The sequence below is a fragment of the Drosophila sulfurigaster genome, chromosome 2R, assembly GCF_023558435.1.
Source record: "Drosophila sulfurigaster albostrigata strain 15112-1811.04 chromosome 2R, ASM2355843v2, whole genome shotgun sequence".
NCBI lineage: Eukaryota > Metazoa > Arthropoda > Insecta > Diptera > Drosophilidae > Drosophila > Drosophila sulfurigaster.
In genome coordinates, this window is record NC_084882.1 from 31,097,063 (window position 1) to 31,116,103 (window position 19,041).

The 19,041-nt window shown below is 44.9% G+C and overlaps 1 protein-coding gene across 1 annotated transcript in view; it reads right to left on the reverse strand.

Moving 5' to 3' along the window:
* Positions 1 to 834: 834 nt before the first annotated feature.
* The window catches only part of LOC133837043 (serine-rich adhesin for platelets), a 77,089-nt gene continuing 58,882 nt past the window's right edge, over positions 835 to 19,041 (reverse strand). Inside the window, 9 exon segments of the mRNA XM_062267694.1 lie at positions 835 to 1,593; positions 1,655 to 1,863; positions 1,924 to 2,198; positions 2,263 to 2,517; positions 2,588 to 2,782; positions 3,235 to 3,419; positions 9,247 to 12,373; positions 12,375 to 12,534; positions 12,536 to 17,105. Of these exon segments, the coding sequence (XP_062123678.1) occupies positions 1,442 to 1,593; positions 1,655 to 1,863; positions 1,924 to 2,198; positions 2,263 to 2,517; positions 2,588 to 2,782; positions 3,235 to 3,419; positions 9,247 to 12,373; positions 12,375 to 12,534; positions 12,536 to 17,105 (9,128 nt within the window). The 3' untranslated portion in view covers positions 835 to 1,441.

Here is a 19,041-nt window from a genome sequence, read left to right on the forward strand (position 1 = left end):
AAAGTGGATTCTCTTATTTATTCTCTTTTAAGTGGTATTATTATTCGAGCTGCCTCATACATCATACATAGTATTCAAGTAGTATTCCTTATAAAAATTCCACAACAAATAGATTCTTCTTTTAGCAACAAGAGTTGGAGGGAAAGTGACATACATATATAGTACACATATATACGTAATAAGTATATTGATTGGATTGTTTTTGGCTATTATTTAGTTCTGGTGGGAAGTAGTAGTAGTAAGTAGTATAGTATGTTTATAAATATAGGTGTAATACCCATAATGAAGCCTAGCTGAGCTGATTCTTTCTTATTACTTGTACAGAGTGATTGCGATATGCTTGAAGTCTGGATTGCTATATAGTATGCATATATGTATATCGTAATAGTATATCATTTATAGTATGAGTATGTATAAAGTTTAGAATGGCGTTTGCTTAAGTGCTATGGGAGGAAGGTGAAAAATAATAAAAAGCGGATGGAAAAACAAAACGAAAAAGTTGCATTTACAAAATTGTTATTTGTATTTATCATCGATTATTATTATTGATAGTTAATAGTAGACATTATGTATCATATAGCTTAGTTTATGTCGGTTCAGTTATTATCGTAGTTTAATGCATACATTATGCAAAATTGCAAGTTCATCTTATGTTTGTTTGTTTTTGTTTCTTTTCAAAAAATACACACACAATGGATCTTAAGTGTCTAGATGTAGCCTATGCATGGGCTATATACTTTGTCGTCGTCATCGTCATCATTTGAGATGAGCAATCCACATTTTTTTTTGTTTTGTTTATTTGCTTTACACTTGTTGCTGCTATAGCTTCATCACTTATGAATAGTGCAATTAATTTGATAACGCTTCTGTTTTTCTTGTTTTTGTTTTTTTTTTTTATCGTATTTTGAACATTGTGCTGCCTTAAACTACAATATGTATATAATATACTTATTATTTGCAGTGTCATCAATGCTATATCCATCCACATATTCGAGTATTGAAAATCTTCCTATATAAATCGTTCTAAATTGCGTGCGCGAATCGAAACTTGAGCCCGAGTACTCATCATACATGTGTGTGCAACAGCCCAGTAAACGAATCGCCAAACGAATCGAAGCGAATCGTTGCGAATCGCAACTGGTTTCCGATTTTGTATAGTGTGATCCATTCTTAAGTTTCTAGTAATGCTTGTCATCCAACAACTACATAGTTCATAATTAATACAGTATACAACACAATACAATACAAATACAATATGTGCCCGGGGGCAAACGCTAACTGCAACATTATATATGAATAAGTATGTACTATATATACATCTATATATATATAACGATATATATATATATTTATGCATATTTGTGTGGGTGTGTAGCTAGGCAATAAATTACTACAATGCAAATTGTGACGTAGCTGGCTGTGGCTCAGACACTGGCTGTGCCTATGGCAATGTGGCGCGTATGCCATCGAGACTGGAGCGCAACACGAGGCTGCCCTCCACCCAAAAGTTGGGACGATCCAGCATATTTTGCCACAGAGACAGCTCCTTGCCAGTGGCATCCATCCACTCCACCTGTCTGCCATAACTGCGACCTGTTTAAAGAAAGCCATAATGTTAATAAGCTGCAACTTTTTATTTAATTTAAAAACCTACCCGTGCCGAGGGAGAATCGTATGCCGCCCACAAATTCATTGCTGGCCAAACGATCGTGATCCCAAACGGTTAACTCTAAAGCGCGCTCTGATAAATCCTCCAACGAAACATCCTCGTAGACAAACGTATAATTCCAACTGGGATGCAAGGTGCGCTTGACCACAGGCGTCTTCTGCTTGGAGCTGCGCGTGCGATCCGGCAGCAGATAGCTAAGAAAACATTTCAAGAATTAGTTTTAGGTAAAAAAAGCTATAAGTTACACCGCTTACCTCTTGCAGAAGGCATCACAGGTGCCGTTGGTCTTAATCGGACTCAAGTGCTTGGCCTCCTTGACCAGCACATGCAGCTGACCGCCCTTGGTGCTTCGATCCGACTTGGAGGCCACCGATTTTATGCTGCCTCCGAACTTACGCAGATTGGATGAGCTGCCCGTGAGGCTGGAGCCACGCGAGAAGATCGAAGATTTCAGATTCTCTGGAGGAATGTATTTCAAGCCAACCACAATATCGCCGCGATAAGTGGCCACCTCATCAAAAGGTTCGCTCTGCGAGTAGAAAAATAAATTGATTAAAGAAAGGATCTTTTGAGAAATGCTTTGTTAAACTTACGCGTTCCTGGAGCAGATACCACTGTGATTGCGGATTGTCAAAGAGGCGACCCTGCAGATTGACGCTGACTTCGCCCAGGAAATCGTTGCGCCCAAACATATCAGAGTGCCACACGGTTAGCCACAAGGTGCGTGTTTCCAGGCTGGAGATGGGCGTGTGGAAGCGCAGAGTTTCATCGAAGATCGGGTTGAGTGTGTGTTTCTTGACTTTGGTCTTGCGCTTGCCAGCCTTTGACTTGTCGGGCAGCAAATAGACCTGTAAAATGAAGTAAAGAGGGGAGTTTTAGTAAGTTTGTTTTACTTGGAAAAGTATGGGGAATAGTTACCTTCACGTAGGGATCGCTGCGATTGCGCTTGGCGTCCACAGCAGCTAGATCTTTGCAGCGCACCACGTGTATCTCCAATGCACCCAACTTGTAGTTGTACTGCATGCCAAACTCCACCTGACCCTTGACCACAACGGTGCCATAGCGACCTTCTCCGGCGCCTGAATAAACACTGGCCATGGACTCAGAGCGAACCTGCAAAAGAAAGAGATACATTAGATGAGTTTGAAGATGTAAATTTACGATGGAGCGAGAATTAGTAGAATGCGAATTCATGGGTAGTAAATGGGATGAAAAGAGAAGCGTATCGAAACAAATGAATCAAAGAGATGTTGAATTTAAAATGAATAATAGATTTCTTGATGATTAAGTCTTCAATAGTTTATATGAAATAGAAAAGTAAATTAAAAATGATCGAAAGAGGAAATAATAAAAGATCTTCTATTTCTAATTATCAGAAAGGGGTTGAATTACTACGAAAATGAAGAAGACGTATATAATGTTAAAGTTAAATTCTTGTATAGTTTATAGGAGAGGAATTAAATAAAGATGGTTACTTTTAAAGACAAGACTTTCGATTTGATGGCTGACAGAAGTCTACTGAGTAAGAATAGAATCAACAATACTTCCGAATAGTAAGTACTTACGCCCAGAGAGCTGAGACTGCTGCGATTCTGATGCATCGCCACGAGACGATCGATGTCCTCGTCGGATTGCACTGGCCACGCTTCGCTGGAGGCACGCGACTGTATGGGACTGGAGGCAGCATCCGTATGTCGTTGACCAATTACCGGCGAGTGGCTTAACTCCTCGGCTGCTGCCTTGGCTTCCTCTGTAATCAGATTGAAGAGAAATAGAAATAAACACATCATTAAACGACTTTCTTCCGCAATTACGCACAACTAATGAGCACACTCAACAAAAACAAACACACACTCATCGAACATTTAAGAGTCATTTGCAATCAGTCAATCAAGCTATGATTAAAGAAATGATTCAGTTGCAAAGTTTTGAGCGGCATGCAGCAAGCAGGCAATGGGAGGTGGCAGGTGGCAGGTGGCTGTGGCTTGTGCTAGCTGTGCCGCCATACCTTGCACCTCCTGGAAAGTGACATGCAACGGGGTGCGGCGTTGCAATGTCAGCGACAGCCGTGCACCAGGTGCAACAGCAGCAGCAGCTGCCGCAGCGCCCGGCATCATCTCCTCCTCGAGCGTTTCCAGAAAGCGATCCGAATTGGAACGCAAACTGTCATCCCAGGTCCAGGCGCGCTGCTTCAGCTCCTGCTGCTGATGCTGCTGCTGTTGTGCCTCCGGTTGTGGCAGTGCTGGCGGCGTTGGTGTCGCCTCTTGCACCCTCATAAAAACCGTAGTTGTTTCTGCTTCTTCGACTTGCTCACTTTGCTGCGTGCTGCTTGTGGCAGCTTCGCGTTGCTTCATCTCCAGTATGTAGGCTGCCACTTTGGCATCGATATCATCATCCTCCTCATCGTAATCGTAATGATAGCTGCCACCCCTTCGCCCTCTGCAGCCGCCGCCGTTGCAACGCAGCAGCTGCCACAGCCAGTTCAACTTCGATTTGTGCCAATAGCTGTGGCGTTGTCGTTGCCGTTGTTGGTGTCGTCGTCGCCCACGACGGCGCCAGCAACCACAGCAGAGTTGCCGCAGCCAGCGGCGGCGTCGTGTACTTTTTGCAGTCAGTGTTGTGGCTGTTGTGCTGCTGCTGCTGCAGCAACTGTTGCTGTTGCGCAAACGATTGAGGGCAGCATATTGAATTTTGCCCGTTGTCGTTGGTCCGCCGCCCGCTGGCGTTGTCTTAATGGCCATCGACTTATGGCCATAATTGTGCACAGCAGCTGGCTGTGTTGCAGTTGCACGCGCGGGACGCACAAACGCATTGTAACCGGTGGCATCTTTGGGCGACTCACGCTGCCCACTTCGTTGGCCCCGTTTGCCAATTAAACGCGTCACTTTTTTCATTATCACAATTAAATGCAGCTTTTTTTGTTCGTTTTTAGAAGTACTTCAAGACATTTCGTCGTTTGTTATTGTTAGTTGCGATTGTTGTTGTCGTCGTCGTCTGTTGCCAGCTGTTGCTTTTTATTTACACTTGGTGTGAGTTTTTGATAAGACACAGCGATAAGCAATCTAAAGGGGAAAACTATGACACGTAATTGGGTTTTGGATTTCTAGTAACTTATCTTAACTCACACAACAGAACGCTTGGGGGAGGAAAGAAACAAAATCAAGGCTGGCAGAACGACGTCAATTCAATTGAAAAACTGTTCAAATTGCACTTGAACTTGCCTTGCAGCCTTGGCTACGAAATTCGACAACCGAAAAAAACTCGCAATTAGATACTACTTGGCATCGGGTGTCAGCATAACGCCCATAATTAAGCTGAAGGTTTGCCCCAAACAGCGTGTGTAAACACACAAATAATTGGGCCATATAACGCCCAAAGCGAATTGAATCATGCGAAAGCGACTTCGAGTACTGCTCGTGTCTGTATTTATATCATTGTTCTGGGGCATAATAAATTTATGACGGAGTCTAGAGTGTAAATTTCACTTATATTTTTGGTATGGTTAAAGAAAGCTCTGTCTATCAGTGCCTAAGTATAGTTTGATCTATGATACTACACGAAACAAAATTAGCAAACAAGTATTGTAGACAGCTGAAGTTTGCTTTGCAATTGTAGACTCCACCTTTTGGTTGCTTGAATTGAAGCGAAACCAACACAGTGTATTTAAAATACTACAAATGTTTATTTATTGTATAATTTTGTATTAAAGCGACACCAATTTAAGAACACAGTATATTCAAAATACTACAAATGCCCATTTATTAATTGGTATTAAAGCGAACTCAATTTAAGAACAAAGTATATCTATAATACTATAAACTATACATAGTATAACTTTTAACTGAGTTCAGGAAAGAATTGTAGGTAGTAAATTCCAACAATGGCTTTATCAGCCATTTTATTATGACTTCAATCATTTTTCTTCATCTCACATCACTTTTGATTTTATTATGTGCTTATTGTACTATTATCCATTTATGGCTGCTGGATATTTTGCATTCAGCTGCGGTTTTCTTATTTCACTACATTTTATTTGGCATTACTGTGAAAATTCTCTCGAATGCAGTCACGATTTATTGACTCGCTTTTCATGCATACTTTATATGCTTTATGGCCCAGCCCCCGTTGGCCATAATTTCTACTAGTTTGGCATACTTAAAGACCACAAAGTGAGACAGCCACAGAAAAAGAGGAGAGACGAAGTTGGGGTGTTCAAGGCAAACCCTAAACCAAAACGAAAATCAACAAAAACCACGAGAGAGAAAAAAAAAACACTTTCACTTGACGTGGCGCGAGTGTTGCGAGTGTGCGAGTTTTGAGAAATATTTATTTCGATGCGCTTCTCGATTTCGATTTCAATTTTAATTTCGATTTCAATGCGAGTTTCGAGTTTGAGTTTCTGTGTTTTTCAATGTGGCACCTTATAGAGCGTGCAAAGTGCCGTTGAGCATGGAGCGTGTCGCGTTAGGCCAGAGCCACTGAACCACTGAACTAGTGAGAGACGAGAACTCTCGTCTAAACTCAAGCTCGAGATGTCCGCAAATCTAAGTTATATTCAATTATTGAAATATTGAACTTTCGCCTTCGAGGGTCGAGCGCCAATGAAAGTGCAATTAACGAAACGATTCGATAAATGTGGCAAGTGCAACAGAGATGGCAACAGCCACAGATCTGTCACAGATCTTTCCGTTCGTGCCGTAAAGGTTAATTTGATTACAAGCATTGACTGACATAATAATGGGTGTGTCGTTAGTTGTTCGAATAGAGAAAAATACAAAAACAGGGTGCTTCCGAATGTTTACATATTTAAATTTGCTTAAATCGGCATTTAAAAATGCCCGGATGGCCAACCACTTCCGTGCTGCATGTGGCGCATTGCACCATGTTGCACAGTGGTGCAGCCAAGCACGAAAATAATGCAAAATCCATTTGATGCAATTGTTGCTGTTGTTGCTGTTGTCACAACTGTTCGGGTTCAAAAACATTAATTACTTTATGCAAAAGCAAATAATACACAGCACCGAGTCGACTCGTTCAGGAAATAAACAAGCAGCAAAACACTTTATCAACGTCAATGTGCTTAAATGATATTGTACGCAGACATTCGAGTGTACTCATTTTTCAGCCTCTGCTTCAGCTTCGGCTTCGGCTCAGATCCATTGAACCATTGGCCAACCGAATAATTGTGTTTTTTGGTAACAACAAACCAAAACAATCTCGTTACACAAAGCTGTTTAAATACAGCAGTCGAATTGACTCGAAGAGAGATTTGCATTAGTGATGGCAGCGTGATCGATATTTAAATGAATATTCATGTAATGCGGAGCTTATAAAGCTTGATTGATATATGATTGAATAAAGCGATTCAAACTTTTGAAGCGTGGAAGATTCTTAATTGAATAATCAGAAATGTAAATACATGTTTTTATGACGTAAGCGAAGACTTCAGATTATGAGTCATCAGCTTAAATACAGCAAGTATTTTTAGCTTCTAAATTATTGAAAGATCACGACAAAACACTCCTTGAAGAATGCTTTGGAATTTATAAAAAAGTATGAACACAACTTTTAATAATCAAAAATGCACAATACATAAATGAAAGTTAGTTGGGTTGGGTAAACATTATTATGCAATAGCTAAAAGCAGCTATACAGATACTACAAATTTAATCATGATTGATTATGGTGAAAGTGCAAAACTTTGTGTACTTAGTTTACTAATTTAAACCGTTGTACTTTGCACTCAAGAAATCGTATTATAAATTTTATTTATTAGAGAATTAAACTTTATAAATAATATAAAGAAAATGTATTTTATTTCAATCTTTAAACTGATTGATGCATGATTTAAAGATCCCACCTAATTACATTCAGTTCTCATTGAACTTCCCTTTATTATAAAGTGCCTTCTACCCCAACAAGCCACAACTTTGACTCTTGTTTATGTTGGTTTAACAACTCGACCAAATTGAATTGTCTTTGCATTCAATTAAGTCGCATGTATTTTAATAAGCTCTCTGAATTTTGCAGAATTTAGTGGTTCCCACAATTTACGAACTTGATTTCAAATTGTTTCATTAACATGCGCCGCACACTTCACATAATTATATGCAGTAAAGTATTGTCTTGCCACATTCCTCCCTCGCAGCTTTGCAACTCCACCCTTTTCCTCCTTTTGAGTCACGCGCCCATCCCTAGTTTGACACAATGGAAACAAAGTTCAAAGCCCGCCTGCGTGTATCGCAAGGTTCGAGTGTATATATTATGAGCAAGAGTTTAAAGTCGAGTACCAGTTTCATTGACCAAGCTGCAAAACAGCTTTTTTTTGGCCAACTAATAAATAGGCAACGACAGCAGCAGCAGCAGACGTAAAAACAACAACGAGATGATGAACAACTGACGCCCCCGTCAAGCGGAACTGGCATCAACATCAACATCAACATCCACATTCACATCCACATCAACAGTTGGCGCTTTGGCGAAAATCGCTTTAACTTGAACCGAGCGAAGCTGGCAACGAGCATAGCGCTTAATATGGATACAGTTAATTGACCTTGATTGAGTTTATTTTGGTCAGAATGCCCCACGGGCACAAACAGACAGTCCCAAAACATTCTTCACTACGACGATTTGGCTGTCTATACTATACTATAAGTAACATATTCGTATTAGGGAGACGAACTCAAAAGGGAACATGTAAGACACAAAAAGAGGCCTAAAGAAAATAGTGTCATAATAGAAATAGTTTATAGGGTAGCAGACCTAAAGGTGGGGTATGTAAGACTTGTTAGTTCACAAATTAATACTTGACAAATTCAGGTTTTAATAGTAAACTTAATCAATTGCTTTTAGATTGCCAATTAAAATTTAAGTACATTAAATTTGCTCAAATTTGCTTAAAGGCGCTAAATAAAATGCCAAATCGATTAGCCTAATATAATCTTTACCTTGATCACGAGCATAAACTTAGCAGTATTAATCAGGCAATAAACATATCAGGCAATGACATTGCAGCTAATCACAGTCAACAAAGGTGTTATATATTATAAGGTAGATCAACTGGGTCCCAGTAATCGTTTTTTCCCCACATAATAATAATCACATTGAACATTTGATAAGCCACTACAAAGAACCCCAAGACTTTAGGAGTCTTATACAACTGAATCTACTTTTTTGATTCATGTTTATGAATCATCTTGAGCTTAAAACATTTTTATCAAACTCCGGAAAAGCCAGAAATATTATATATTTGCCATGTTATTCGCAAATAACAGAATGTTAAGCACCTAGAACTCAATTGAGATGTCTTATTACTACTAATGTGCTCATCAACAATAATTGCTAATTAGAGCGGATTAATCAGCATTAAGCTGTGCATACTTCAGAAATCCTTTTAGCACGTCAAAGCCAAGCAACAGTTGGCCTAAACAGCCGCCAAAAATGTGTGGCAACTATGCGTGGCATGCGTCAAATAGAACTCCTAGGCACCACCTCGAGGTATGTGTGTGTGTCAATGTATCTTTGTATCTTGTGGTATGTGTATCTTTGAGCTAGTTTAAGCACTTTAATGAACTCACCCGCTGACATATTTAAACGTTTACGCGCATCCCGTTTGGAGTAGAGGAACTGTTGCAGTCCACCTGTGATTTTCTTGCCGCTGCCCGCGGAGCTGCTACTTGCCACACCGATGCTGCTCAGACTGATGCTGTTGCCACTGGCCGCAGCAGCAGCACGTGCCGCCAATCCCGGAGAGCGATATCGTGCACTCTTCGCGCTGCCCGTCGATGAGGGCGTGTAGTTGAGGGCACTCTGTGACTTGGTGATGGGTGTGCTGGTGAAAGCCGCGCCCACCGAAGCCACCGAGCTGGTGGGCAGACGTGGCAGTGAGTTGGTGCTTGCCACCTGCACGCCACCCGTTAAACTCCGTGGCAACGTCGAGCGATTGACACTGAACTGTGCTGCTGCGCCTCCCTCGTCGCTGGAATCCGTTTCGTAGATGGCATCGGGCACACTGGAGCGTCGCACATCCTTCGAGGAGTCTGCACAGGAGCTGGCCGAGGAGAGCCAAGGTTTGGCGGGCGATGCCTCGAGCTGATGATGATGGACATCGCCGCCACCGATGCTGCCACAGGAGCGCACACGATCGAGTTGCTCGCGGCTGAGACTCTGCTGATGCTGGCTGAACAACAGATCGCCTGCAGATCGGCGCTTTGCCACAGCCAAAGCGGACGCAGACGATGAGTTGTCTCTGTCTAGCTGGCTCAGCTGGCTGAGCCTCGTTCTGCTGTCGCCATTAGCCAGTAATGCCGACTCAAAACTGCCGCGCCACGAGAAGCGCTCATAGTCGCTTGCCACGCCGCACTCTTCTCCCTGATTCTCTCCCGATGCTGTTCCTGTTCCAGCTCCCGCTCCTGCTGCAGTCAGATGATGTGCTGCTCCAGCTGTCAGTTGTCCATGTGCCTGACTCTGATGTGTTGAGTGTGGCGCCGAGTTGCCGGCGCCATCCAGCAGCAAATCATGCGAGCGACTGCGCAGCTTCAACTGCTTCAGTGGCAGCGTCTTAAGCTGCTCCACCTCATCCTCCTCGTCCTCCGTGGTGGTGGCCGAGATCTTGGCCTGCACACGACGACTGTGTCGCGTCGATGTCGGCGTCTCATTGCCACTGCTCACCTCATGCATCAGCGCCACCAAACGGGTGCCAATGTGTTGCATCACCTTGGCAAACAGTTGAGGTGAACGCTGCTCTGTGCTGCCCGTGGACACGCGATCCTCATCCGCTGCCACAGGTGGTGGCTGCTCCTCCGTAGCCACCTCACCCACTGCCACTTTGCTAAACGAAGCAACCAACTTCTGATAGACAAAAGCCGTGTCTCCGTTCAGAGCATGCGCCTCATCCAGCAAACCGCCATCGCCACGCACACCTTCCTCATCCACCTCGAATTTGTTGATAATCTGCTGACAGCTGGCCGAGATCTGCGCCTTTAGCTGCCCCTTGTGCTCAGATCCCTCCAGATCCGAGCTTGTGTAATCCGAGGAGTCATAAGAGTCTGACCAAGTGTCCTCGCTGCTCAGATACTCGACTATCTCGCGCACCTGCTCATCGTTGATGCCCGGCACGGTTTTCATCAGACGCGTCAGCTCATTCTCAAAGTACGCCAACTGCGCTGGTCGCGATTTGTTGGCCGCCTTGCTGGCCAAGCGGCGCACAGAGCTGGGAGTGCTGCCTGCACTTGGCGACTGTCCTGGGAGTTGATTTCCGCCTTGCACCTGACTCTGACTCTGTTGGGCATTCGCTGTGGCCACAATGAGTGTCTTGAAGAACTGCCGCATTTTGCTCATCATCAGATTGGTCTCCTCATCGGAGCTCCAGTTGTTGAAGCTATCCTTGCGCACCAGATTCGAACTGGTCGTGACACTTGTGCTTCCTGTCACTGGCAGTGCTAAGGGATTTAGCGTAACTCGGCGTGGTGCAGCTGCTGCTCCTGAACTCGTGCTCGGCATATCCATTTTGGCCAGACTAATTGAGGCGCTGTCACTGCTAGCGAAAGGCTCGCGATCCTCGCTAATCTGTCCCAACGCAGGCGTCGGCGATTTGCTCGGCTCGCAATCCGGAGATTTTAACAGATCATCGTTGCTGCCCACAAATCCGCTGTCGCGACTGTGATGCTGTTGCTTCTTGGCCTGCGCTTGCGCCTGTGTGGCACAATCCGTGACCGATGTGGCGCCATCAGCTGCCTCGTGAAGCTTCTTTTCGTCGAGCGAATCGTGACGCTTACGCAGCTGCTTCTTGCGTTTGATTGTGTCCGACGAGCTGCCATCGGAGGCACGATCTCCGGCATTAACCAGATGTATGACAGTGTCATCGCAACCAGCCTCTGACTCTGAGGTATCCTCAGCTGCTGCAGCTGCTGTGGCAGTGGCATCCAAGGGATCCAAGGCATCGGGCAGCAGCAGATTGTCTAGGGACGAGTTGTGGCTGCGTGGCGTGCCTCGAGCACGCACCAAACGCTTGCGACGCTGACTGGGACTTGGATGTCCTTCGCTATCGCTGCCCACACTGCCGCCACTCTCATCGCTATCCACCTGCTTCTCGCCGCCACTGAAGCCCATGAAACCGGACAGGAAATATTTCTCCAGCCTTGAGGAAGCTAAATCCGCAGCACTATGTGCACCATCCAGCAACTGATCCTCGTGAGGCAGCGAGTCCACGCTCTCCGAGCACTCAGAACTAACCTCAGAGGCTGTGTCGTCACCACGCGTATCAATGGAACTCATCACCTTGCCATCGCCGAGGCCAAAGAAGAAGTATTTCTCCAACTCGGAGGCGCTCAAACGATGATGATGCTGTAGCGTGCGTTGGCGGCGTCTCTCGGCCATATCGTCCAGATCATCCTGCTCTTCCAGCTCGTTGTCTGCACGCATCGAAGCCACCTCGCTCTCCTCGCAACTCTCTTCGACAATGGTGTGCAACGTAAAGTCTATTGCTGAGCGATTATAGCCACGCAGCTCCTCCTCGCGGTCCAGGTACATAATGCGTCCACCCAGTTCGCCATCTCCCTCCGCATCCTCGGAATCTGTGGCTGTGGGTGTTGTGGTGGCATTGCTCAGATTGTCATCGTCCTCATCAAGATCGCCGCGTTGACTCAGCTCCTCCACCCAGGAATCATCGTCAGCCAAGCCATCGTCGAGGCTGTTTTTTGGCATTGGCTGCGGATGTTGTTGGCTCGTTAAGGGAATCCACGCTGTAGGAATCACGTGACAATTCCCGCTCGCTTGGCGTCGGTGTTGGAATCAGCTCATGGCCAAGTCCAACAGCGACTCCTATTCGCAAATCAATTGGCATTGTGTCTAGAGTGGGTGACTCACTGCCAAAGTTCTGGCCAAAAGTGTTGACGATGTTTGCTGTTACTGTTGCTGTTGTTGTTGCTGCCAATCGTTGGCATTTCATAATCGTTGTCGTTACTCGCTATCGTTGTTGTTGGGCTTTCGTTGTCTTTTGTAATCATCACTAAACTGCGATATTTGGCCGAAAGTGAATTCTTCACTGCACTTGACGTTGTTGTTATTGTTGTTGGTGCTGCTATTGCAGTTGTTGTAGTTGTTGCTGTTTCGTTAGCTGTTGTTGCTTGACTGCTTTGCAGTTCTTGGTGACTGCCAAATATTTTGTCGTATTCGTTTTCACAACTTTCAAACACACGCGATTCATTCACATTCACATTAACATTCACTACGTCACAGTTGTTGTTGCTGCTGCTGCTGCTGTTACTTTGTTGGCCAACAACAAAAACGGCTCTGTTGCTGCTGTTACTGCTATTGCTTTTTGTCTTTTGTGCTGCGAAATCGCCGTCATTATGGCCACCGTTGTTGCTGTTACTACTACTATTATTATTATTACTATTATTATTGTTGTTGTTGCTCGAGTACAACGTTAGGCGCGCGTTTGGCTCTTCAACCGCAACGTTTAACATTTCATTTTCGACTGACTCCGCTTCCCATACCAATGCCGAACGCGACTGCGACTGCGACTGCGACTTCACTTCGGCTGCGCAATCGGCTTCGTGCAGAGCGATAGCAACAGGTAGCTCGCGAGAGTGAGAGAGCGCACGTTTATTACTCTCAGCAACACCACCACCATCTGTTGCTCTCGTTTGTTTTACAGCTACCTGCTGGCGCTCTTCTTGTTCTTGTTGTAGTTCAGGTGCTTTACTCGCTGCTGTGAGAGAGTGAGAGTGCGACGAGTAATCGTCGTCGTAGTCAGGGTCCAACAAATCGTCGTTTATTTTGCATGCTTCGCTGCCCGTCATAACTTCCTCCTCACCCTTTGGCTTCTCTGTTGCCTGCGTTTGCACAGCTGTTCGCTCTTCTATGGCCATCGACGCCGTCGTTGCTGCTGCTGCTACTGCTGTTGTTGTTGTTTGCATGACTGCCACTTTATTATCGGTGTTTGCTTTTACCTGCGGCCGCCGCCGCTGCTGTGAAAATCCAAGAGTTGCCGTTTCTTCTTCGTCTGCTTGTTCTTCCTCATTTTCGTTTACATGTTTACCCTGCTGAGCGTTGTTTGCGCTTTGTTTCGCTGCTTCGCTTTCGTCATTAGAATTTACATTTATGCTTTTCTCGGAATGGGTTTGGGTTTGCGTTTCAGTTTGCTTTAACAACACGAGGGTTGCCTCCTGTGCATTACCTGAACACCCTGGGCTATTATTATCGCCACTGCTGCAGCTGCTACTGCACTCTATGGGCTTCTCCGCTTGGGTGGCAGCCGCAGCAATGCCGGACACCAGATGATCCTCATTGATTTCGGCAACGCCGCGTCGCAGTCGCTGCAATTTCAGTTCCAACTGTGAGTTTTGCTTGTGCAGCGCCAGCAAACGATTCACATCATTCGAAATGCTATGCAGTTCATCGCAAGCCGCCAGGACTGAGCTCAATTCCAGTGAAGATGACGAAGAAGATTGTTGTTGTTGTTGTTGTTGTTGCTCCTCTGCATTGCTGCTTTGCTCTAATTGCTCTTTATTTTCGAGATCTGGCAACGCACGCATGCCGTGCAATATAACGCCACCAGCATTGGCATCATCGTCTGTGCGGCCGCCGACAACAACAATGCAGTTGGCAAGCTCATCGCTTGAGTTGGCAACGCGGCGTTCACTTTCATCATCATCATCATCATCATCGTCGTTGTCGTTGTCGTGGTTGTCGTCAACATCACGTGCAACTGCCAATGGCTGTTGTTCTTCTGGCTCTTCGCCCAACGCCTTCACATAGTTGAGCACAATGCCGCAATCGGTGCGCTCGGTATCGGTATCGTTATCGGACGAATCATCCAGATTGGCATCCGACGATGACAATGAATCACCTTCAGTGGACGAACTGCGTCGCACACGTGCCGCCTGCTGATGATGATGACGATTCACCACAAACACTTTGTTAAACCGTCGTCGCTTTGGACGACGATCTGCCACAGTTCCCGTATCATCCGAGTCACAAGATTCGGAGCTAGAGCTGCTGTCATCACTGCTGCTGCTGCTGCTGCCATCGGTGGTGCTGTGATGTACCATTTGCATGGCTGCTGGTGGTGCTGCTGCTGGTGGAGCTGGTGGCAACATTTCTTCTTCAGCTTGCATGGCTTTGGCCACATCATAGCTGCGTTGCACCAACTTGCGTGGGCTACGCTCATCTTCAGCCTCCGCATCGCTGTTGTCGTTGTTGCTGTTGCAATTACTGTTGCTGTTGCTGCTGCTATTGCTGTTGCTGCTGCTGTTGGCCGCCGCATAGCTTTCGCTGTGCAAATGGGCAATCGCTTCGTTTGGCTCGCTCTCGGACATGGCTGGCGCTTTATTTATAAACCGCTTGGAGGACAACGTTAAGCAGCTGCTAAAATGCTGTGACTCTAGCTGGCAATGTTGCTGTTGTAGTTGCTGTAGTTGCTGCTCTCTAGGCGCAACATTTTCGACTGCAACTTGGCTGTTGCTGCTGAAACGAGTTATTACCGCAGGAGCAGCAGCAGCAGCCGCACTCAATGTGGCTCCAGTTGTGGTTGCTGCTGCTGCTGCTGTTGTTGTTGTTGTTGCTCTTGTTGCTGGTACTTGATTTTTATGTATATTTGTTTCGTTTGCTGTTTCCACTGCTTCGTCGTCGTCTCTACTCGCCAGGTAGGTTTGTCTTTCTGTTTCTGTTTCTGCTGCTGTTGCTGTTGCTATTGCTATCTCTGTTGCTGTTGCTGATTTTGTTGCTGCCGCTGCCGCTGTCGTTGTTAGTTCTTTTATGTTTTGCACTGTTTCGCATAGTTTTTGGCATTTATTTGGCAGCATCGCCTCACACTTATCAGCAGTCACAGCACTCACAACAGCAGCAACATCAACAACATGTGCGCTAAATTTAACGCCGTCGTCGTCGTCGTCGCTGTTGCTGTTACTGCTGCTTTTATCACTCGCATTACACAATCTATGTGTTGTTGTGGGCGTTGCGACGACGTCAGCAGCGACGTCAGCTTCAACGTCGACGTCGTCGACGTCGTCGACGTCGTCGTCGTCAGCGTTGTCGTCAGCGTTAATACGAACTAGCGAGAGACGCGTTTGCGTTTGTTGTTGCTCACACGACGGCGTGCGCGGCGCTACTAAACCAAAACTTGTTGGAGCTGGCTTGAAAGCCATTTGACTGGCAGCAAGTTGTTGTTTCTGCTGCTGCTGTTGTTGTTGTTGGGCCAGACACAGACAGCCGGCTAAAGTTTCCAGGCTGCGACCCGCCGCTGTGCCATAGCCGGACGTTGTGGATGAAGACGTCGAGTTGGAGGCAGTGGAGCACAACGACTGCGTCATCAACGAGCCCAGCGAGGCGCTCAACTCTGGTGCCGAGGACTTAAAGCCACCGCCGCCCAATCGGTGTGTTGCTGCTGCCGCTGCCGCTGCTCGCGTTGTTGTTGGCAATTGCTGATAGCTTTTCGTTGTTGCCGGCGGCGTTGCGTCAAACATGTTGCTCGCCGCGGCGAATTGCTGCGAATAGGCAACCATTGCCGCTGCTGCTGCCGCCGCTGCAGCCGCCTGTTGTTGCTGCTGTGACGACGAATTCGGTGTGGCGCTTGCCGCTGCCGCTGCTTGCCACAATTGTTGCAGCGAGGCGGCCAAATGTTCGTCCTGCTCCAGCAACGCGGTGCTGGGATGCTGTTCCAGCTGCCAATTGTGATAGGCAGCGAGTGGCACGGGAATCGGTACGGGCACAGGAATTGGGACATATTGTGGTTGAGTTGCTGCTGCAGCGGTTGCTGAGATGGTGGCATTGCAACCACAGCGATGATAGTGCTGATGGTGATGGTGACTCTTGAGGAAACGCGTCTTAATACGCGCCTTCATGCTCAACGGCAGCGTGGCCGTCGTAGCCGGAGTCTGATTCTGATCGGAGCTCGTCTGTGAGCTGCTCTCCGCCTGCATGTGGAGTTCTTCATCGGTGCCTGTTCCCGTGTCGCTTTCCCGTATCTTGCTGCAATAGCCACGCAGCAGTTGCTGGCGTCGTTGCAACAGCGGCGAATCGCTGTCGCTGGAACGACGACGAAACCGAGGCGGAGGCGTGGGTGTTGAAGGTGTCACAGAGCTGGCGTAGGCAATCATTGTTGTGGTTGTTGTTGTCGTGGTGCTGGCTGCTATCATCGAGGGCTCAAAGTAATCCCAATCACAATCCTCCACATTGCTCACAATGCTGTGGCATTGATGTGTCGAGCACGAAGAACTCGAAGCACTGTCCGTATCATCGTCTTCCTCTTCCTCTTCTTCTTTGCACGACGATGAGGAGTCCGAGTTTAGAAACACCAACTTGAACTCATCCGCTTCGACACTGTAGTGTGACTGACCGGGGCCAGAGGTTGTGCTGCACCTGAACTCCAGTTCCGATGACGATGACGTTTCCATGACATCGCTGCCGGAAATAGCAGCTGCCAGCTGCGAGGCTGCAATTTAATAGGGTGGATGTTTTTTTTCGGTTGTAGTTTATTCGTCGCAATTGGCTTAAAGTTGACCAACACCACAGCAGACACGTATTAATGAAAAATACTGGTTTAGCACAAGTGAAATAGTGGTTACACTTTTCTTTTTGGTTTTTACGTTTGGTTAATTTGTTAGAGGGTGGTTAATGCAACGAAGCCTGCACCACAAAAATACAAAAATACAATACAATACAAGCTCTTGGCCATGTTTAGTGGTTGCAAAGTTGTGTTAGTTGTGAACTTATGGTTAGTTTCGTTTTAATGTTACCTCGAGGTTTTACAATGCCTTAAACTTAGATTAATGATACTAAAAAAACAACCCATTTTCCATATGTATATGAAAATGATGAATTCCAACTTGAAATTACTTAAATTAATTAATTCGTTGGCATTCATGTTCATTAAAATTACTGCTACAGACAATTAATGGAAATATATATGGTTTTAGGGTTAGAGTTTTCCAAAGTTTTAAACACAGATTAATGATGATAATAACACCCATTTACCTTATGATTATTTGAAATTAATGTTGATAAAAAATTCAACAATATTTAGTTTTTTAAATGAGGGTTTCAAACAGGGATAGTTAAAACACATCCCTACTTTTTTAGGTGAATGAAAAGAATAGTCTGATAAACAACAAGTGAGAAGCCCACAGTTGAATGTGCTTAACTACCTCCTTGATCCGCTACTCAATTTCAAAAAGCAAACAATGCGGTATTATTCCTTAAATATACCAAATTAATAATTCAAAAAATACTAGCTCATACCGAATGCTATATTTGGTATATTGATGTACTTTTCACAACAACTAAGAGATACCCGCTACCCATTTTGAATAAAAGAAATATATTTTACGGTATTTTTCTCAAAATATACAGAATATACTGCAAACATACTAAAATATACCAAATGGTATATTCGGTATATCGATATAGTACCGCATTCAAAATATACCATAGACGGCTTAATATACCAGATTGTCAGCCAAAGCAACTAAGACCCCTAGTAAGTAACCGTTTTTGACAATTTTATCTGATCGCAACAACATTTTCAGGAATCATAACTACTATAGTAGTTTTTGTATATACCAGCGCCAGCTTTAAAATTACGCTTGTTATTAGATTTTTTGATCTGCGTGCAAACATAATAAATGCTGTCGAAAAAATTATAGCTCTATCTCTTATAGTCTCTGAGATCTAGGTGTTCATACGGACAGACACACAGACGGACATGGCTAGATCGTCTCGGCTGTTGACGCTGAATAAGAATATATATACTTTATAGGGTCGGAGATGCCTCCTTCTACCTGTTACATACATTTCCTGCCGGCACAAAGTTATAATACCCTTCTACCCTATGGGTAGCGGGTATAAAAAGAGTAGAAAATATACCAGATTGTCACTCAAATCATTAAAAAAGGCGACAGTTGCAACTAGTTGCGATAAGTAGATTATTTTCTACTAATGCTTGCAGTCATTAGCAAATTACTTTTTTTAGGGAATCAATTTTGGCAATACAAGTTCATAAAATCATTAGTTGCTTAATTTCAAATCTAAAAGTCCCGCAATACGCATCATTCTCATTGTTTGCGGAATATTGCTGCAGTTGATGGCTCTAAAAGACTATTATAATGTGAGTAGAAATTTAATTGAAAAAAAAACATTTGGTAATATCAATCCAAAAGGATGCCGTTGTCTTCAGATTTTCGAATGTGGTCTGTGATAGCTTCAATAAATCGTGGATTGTTGTTGAACAGTGTCGCCTGCGTGCTGTGAGTCGCAACAATATAACATTGTACTTTAACGCAACTTTACTTCATCCCGTCAATAATGTCATTATTAATGGCGCACTGTTCAAAAGGGCCAATGGCTTTAAGCCTTGACTGTATAATCAAAGT